The 6000-nt window shown below is 43.9% G+C and overlaps 1 protein-coding gene across 3 annotated transcripts in view; it reads right to left on the bottom strand.

Annotated features, from left to right (window-relative positions):
- Nucleotides 1-212: 212 nt before the first annotated feature.
- The window catches only part of Mbt (serine/threonine-protein kinase PAK mbt), a 56481-nt gene continuing 50693 nt past the window's right edge, over nt 213-6000 (bottom strand). For all 3 annotated transcript variants that reach the window (XM_077680783.1, XM_077680785.1, XM_077680784.1), the window contains one exon: nt 213-5938. In XM_077680783.1, coding sequence (XP_077536909.1) covers nt 5777-5938 — 162 coding nt within the window. In that variant the 3' untranslated portion in view covers nt 213-5776. The remainder of the gene's footprint in view (nt 5939-6000) is intronic.

Genomic DNA, 6000 nt, shown 5'->3' with positions numbered 1-6000 from the left:
TAAAGGTTGCTTCCCCGCAAGAAGACCCTGTGTGCAGGGGTGCACCTTTTACAGGCCACTTGCTTCATTGTACTGGCGTCACTTCCGTGACGGATATGGCGTCAGTGATATCTTCGTGTATCCGGGAATAAAACACTTCCGCGTTAAAAAATTAATTCGAGGCAGAACTGTGTTTATTCTCTTTTGGAGCCTTGAGCCATAAAAGGTAGACATTTTTTGTAAGAAAGATACTTTTAATGTACAAGAGACAAAAGGTAGTATTTACAGGTCACTACTACTCTGGGGTATAATCAAGAGAAACGAGGTCACATATGTATATTTCATTGCTCAATTTTACAAACCCATATGAACAAGAATAAAAGACAAGTTTTTTTCCCCCCTCTAAACGACCGCAGTCCCGATCAAGAAGACCCTTTGGCAACCAATGAACATGTCTGGAATATTTTCCTCCCTAGAATATCCGCACACAAATCTGAGCACATTAAAAAACCTAACAAACCGACAAAAATGTCACTGCCTTGGCTGCATTGTAGTCGAGAGGACTTTTTAATTGTACAGGAAGCACTCTTGTCGGCACCATTTCTCGTCGTTAAGGTATAGAGGCACTGAATCGTGGTCAAAACGCAAACACCACATTCAGGTGGATCCACACACTCTGAAGAGCGATCTGCTCAAACGTCCTTCCACGGAAAGAAATGGTAAAACACCTACACGTTAAAATATGCTGCCAGAAGAATATTACTTTCAGTATAGGCAGCTACCAAATATGGGTTAAAATTGCCGGGTGAACGTTCGTAAAGCGCTTATGTGAGGTCAATATCTCGATGTATCCGAACATCTTCCCACATATCAACAAACCTCGTGTAAAGGTTTCGAGGACCTTGAAAGGAAACAATAAAATGCACGCCACCAAAACAGTTTACAACAGGTCGGTTACAAGGCGAACAGCAACAAGCTCCCGTTACCCCGTCAGCACCATTGGAATGTATTATCACGCCCAGCCCACACACAGAGGCAGTTTTCTGCGTCCCGTAAAATAATTATCGGGCTCTCGTACCGCTTCCTTCTCGACCGTCAATAAAATGTTGACAAACAACACAACTCCCAAGCACACGCAACACAATAAATCTACAACACTATTATTAACACGCAACGCACAACTTGCAAAGTTAAAACAGCGGTGATTGTGGGAAGTGGGAGAAAATATTTGTTCGATCGCAACAAGGAGAAAATTCACAACACAAGAAGCAAATGCAAATGTGTGACCGAAATGAGGTGCCTATCGTATATAGTCAGCAACAAGTTAACCTCAAATACGAAAAAAAAAATGCGAAAGTGAAACCGACAGATTGCATGATCTCACCTTAGAGAGTCAAATAACTGCACGACTTCTTCTACAACAACGTGGTAACGCCATCACGCTTCGTGAACGAAAATGTAGAAATTTTCCGTTCAAGTTCATACTTCTGCGATAAACATTTGATTTGCAGCTAACTGCAATGACACGCATGTTAACAGGACAGGATGGGCATGCAATGCTGCCTATTCTGTGCCTATTCAAAAGGCTTTAAAAAAAAAAAAGTTAAAACCAGTATACAACTGATCACCACTGCTGCCAACATTTTCTATGTACAATATGCACAGTTTGCCACTAAAGAACCTCCACTAAAGTGGAACAACACAGCTCCACTTAAAAAAAAAAATAGCTGGTCGTCAGCTTTCTAATACAGTAACTAAGCGCTATCACCTTTCAAAAACAGGGTTCAGAACCAGCCACAGAAATTTATTTAAAATCTGTTTAGCACGAAAACGTGAAAACAAGTAAAAGCTGCCCAGTGCTGGTGCACTCCGAGGAAGAAAAAAAAAATAATAAAGAGGAAAGGGGCACTTTTGGCAATGCTTAAACATGCTAGTGAGCAACACTTCGTCAAGAAGAGAGTGTTTCTAATGCCTTTTAGAGTCGCTTCCCCCTACGAGACATCAAGGCACTTTGCTTTTCGAACTCACAATTCGTCGCAAACTCTCGAGTGTGAGACCACGTGACGCAAAAACTTTTACCCCTGGTGGCTCGAAACGAACACAGCCAAGGTTGCACCCTGAGCATCATCCCTTTCCAACGATCGAAGATCGACCACTCTCCGAAAGAGCCTAGTTCAGCTCCTGGGTTGCCGTGGTGGAGTTTAACAGAAACTGGTATCCTCCCAACTCGCATCACAAAAAGCAGCCACACACACCCGACACTCGGCAATCGGAAAATACTAGCCTCTACAAAAAGCAGCTCGGTGCGTTCTCTGAGCAACAGTTCATTCTTTTTCTCTCCTCATTTTCACTGCAGTGTGCGTAAAAGCTGTGGAGAAGTGCTAGTGGCATAGATGTTACTTGCATGTGGCATAGATTCTATTCACTCGCTGTCAAAAAAAACCCATGAATGCATGTAAACGAGGCCAGGTACAACACTTCTTCCATCACACCCGTCAAACTTACATCCGACCCTCACCAACGACTCAAATGCCTCACTCATCCTATACGGAGCACCAATCACTCACTATCCGTATGGCACCAGAGACATGGTTCACAGTTGGGAGTTCTCAATTGATATGATTTGTTAACAGCATGCAAGGGTTAACCCCAGGTCATACAACAAAGCCCGTTACACAGAAAAGCACGCAAAAAAGTGCGGAAAAGTAAATTCCAAGGTTACACAACACAAGGTCTCCTTTAACAGTGAAGAACAGCAGCAACGCGACATTATTAGCAGCACCATAGCTAACATAACCACGTCCTTATGAGGACATTTCCCATTCTTTTCACTCCAAAACTAAACTCGCGGATTGGAAAACGCCACGCATAGTATATAAATCATTTCACTCACCACACCATGCCAAAGTTCCTTCCCAGAGATCAGCATAAATATTTGCAACATTTGATTTCCTCTGAGATGCTAAAAAAAAAAAAAAAAATGCCGTGCACCCAAGTATACGCAAATATACTATTTGTGCAAACATGAACAACAGCCAAGGCATGCAAACATGGCTGTCGACATCTAGATAACGTCTACAGCAATAACCCGCTTCATGTTTTGTCGATAGTGAGATTGCAACGTCGTATTCAATGCGACGTGCAGCGCTGTGCGAAACATGCATCAAGAACCCCCACAATAATTAGCCTTCTACCTTCCAAAATGGCTGGTGGCGACATTTGCATTGAGTGTGCATTACATTTTCCACAGCTAAACGATTCCTGAACAAGTTCACAGGATATAGAAAGACAGAAAAAAAAGAGCCGTGGAAATGGAAAAAGTTGGCTAACACCAGGGAACAGCTACCACTCCGCAACCTTCCCTACACTCTAGCTACCAAAATGGCTATGGCCAAAATTATTTGAAGGCCGAGAGAAGATAAAACGTCGCTATACACTACCACTGTACTATTGTTTATTGGTTATGGTCTACGGTTGATATTTCCTGAAAAGTACACTAGACTATTTTGGCAAGCGTCCCGAGAGCAATGTACGGTAAAAGGACCACACGTCGCTCACTCAAAAAAAAACGTTCCAAAGCCACTTCCTTTGAAGGTTTCTCGCCAGCTTTTAAAAAAGCCTTCTCAATGCACCAACACACTAGAACTATTACCACTGCTGCTACTTACAGTGCTAGTACTGCCACGTTGACAAATACTTAAGCTCGCGAACCTAAAAACAGGGAAGCTCTAATAAAGTAATGAAAGTGTCAAGCAGAAAGCTTGTGTGCTCTGAGCAGGCACGTAGACTTGGTTGGCAGTTTAGCAGCCATCTTAGGTCGTTGGTAGCCTGAACATGCCCCACGAAGCGAGGCCTTCCAGAAAAAGAATTCTTGCAGGGCAGCACATGCATAATGCTATGCTTTCCTTCGATTACCGCTCGCAAATTTTTTTCCCACGATTTGAACAGCCAAGTCCGAACAGGGGATTACAATGTTGGTTTGAGAGCTATTATTTGAGACTTGAAAAGTGAAGAAATTTGCAGTAGATGATTATAAATATCTTGGCTAAGCTTAGTTTGATGAAGTCACCTATGAGAGGGAAAATAATAATAATAAAAAAAACTGGGGAAACTCAAGAGTATTAGTAGTGAGTTGAGGCTATTCTTGATTAAAGCTTCAGAAAAAAAAAAAAAATAACATTGCCAGTGCTCTTATTAGTCTTTTTCTTGAGCTTTATTTAGCTGCCCACTATCCTGTCCAAACACTGCTGCCTGATTCGTCTGCGACAGATAAAAAAGCTGCAGTTAAAAAATATGGGGGCCAAAATGCAACACTGCATGCTTCATGAAACAATTACGGAACCTAGTACACTTTCCAACAACTCAAATCTGGGTGAATCTTGCCATGTTAGATGAAGAATAAAACAAGCCAACGCAGCGCAGGATGAAGCGATGCGACCGCCAAGATGGAATTTCCCCACCAAATGACGCTCATTAATTTGAACAGCATTTCGGCATTTTCTAAGGAATTCGACAGCTGCAAGCCATGAAAAGTGAGTGGGCCACAAAAGTATGAACCTTGAAAGGCAACTTTAAAGACCTAATTTTTACGGCTGTCAAATAATTTCCTGGCTTGGGTTGGACACTCAAAATGTGGAGGTAGCCCCTCGGGGAATATAAATACCCGGCAGAGAAGAAAATCCTCGAATTTACGTGTCTGGGTTTGTCATTTTCAGTTGGTGCTCAGTTTGTCGCCGTTTCTCTATTTGGTAGAAGCAAACTAGATTGGCAAATGTGGCTTGTCTTTCTAGTTTTGTATCGGGTAATGAATATGGGAACAGGTTATTGCAGCTTGTTTCGAAATTCATTCTCAGTGCAACGCGAACATCCATCCATTCATCACAGCTGCCTCTGCGACCGAAACAAAGCAACTGCAAGATTGGTCCAAACCTTGATTTGCAAGACTCTTTTGAAGCCTGTCAATAACTCACATGCAGGGTAGAATGGCATATTGCATAGACCCAAAGCTCTGGGCACAGTTTAACAGTTCACACTGCCACAATATCGGCCTTAAAAATTTTCGAGCACTAATAACGAACATAAAAGCCTTCTAACAGGAACAGCACCACAACTGTTCTCCAAGCAAACGCACAGAAACGTGGGCCCGCCCAAAAGATTGAACTTGTATAGCCACTGCCAACTCTTTCAAGCTTCTGAAATGCACAAAAAACGATGCCGATGCTTAGCCACAAAGTGTTACGAGGTACGACTACGACACAGAATGGCTGTCAATGAAAACACGTGGAGGTGGATGTCCGTGCTCTATGAGCAGTGCTTAAAGCTTAGCATTTTGTTTCCTTAAATTTCGATGATGAGAGAATGGACACATGGACGTGCTGTCTAATCTTATTGCTGAAAAACATAATAACAAAAAAGACGCCCCATTAGAAAACTTTACATTCTCACAGAGCCTGCCTCTTGTAGATATTTGACAAACGATCCCTGTCATGGAATAAGGCAGCCTAGCAAGGGCCCAACAACCTGTTCTCTATACAGTTCTAGAAGAGCGCAATGATCTACCGTCTCGCACGATTGTCACGCGAGGCCACCCAGAACTTGTGATCTCAAAAGCCTTCCCGCATCGGGCACCAGCCCCCGTCTAATGTACAGCGAAAGCCACCGCGGGCCGACAGAACTACTACCCACTCCCACCACACATCCTCGGAGAAGAGACTGCAACATTGCAAGCTCACTTCCCCAACTTCCTGGAATCCTGCGCGAGCCGTCTGTAAAGGCAGGTCGAAGGTTGGAGGTCGCATCAGCAGGGGCTGTGCCTGAAGCTGCGCATCAGTGGCACCAGCAGGCTGGGGGGACCCGCCTGCCTCAGGAATGGGTGCTGCAGGAGCTCGAAGGCCGTCGCCCTCTGGCCCGGGTCCCGCACCAGCATCTTCTCCAGGAAGCCCTGGAGGCGGGGAGACACCTGCCAGGGGGAGAACGGAAGAAGAACGGTAAGCTTGACTGTTTTCTCCATCTTCGCGTTCT

The sequence above is a fragment of the Haemaphysalis longicornis genome, unplaced genomic scaffold (genome assembly GCF_048455015.1).
Source record: "Haemaphysalis longicornis isolate Haplotype H1 unplaced genomic scaffold, Haemaphysalis longicornis Haplotype H1 scaffold_8, whole genome shotgun sequence".
Lineage (NCBI taxonomy): Eukaryota > Metazoa > Arthropoda > Arachnida > Ixodida > Ixodidae > Haemaphysalis > Haemaphysalis longicornis.
Note: the sequence above shows the minus strand (reverse complement) of the source record. Positions and strands in the feature narration are given on the sequence as shown.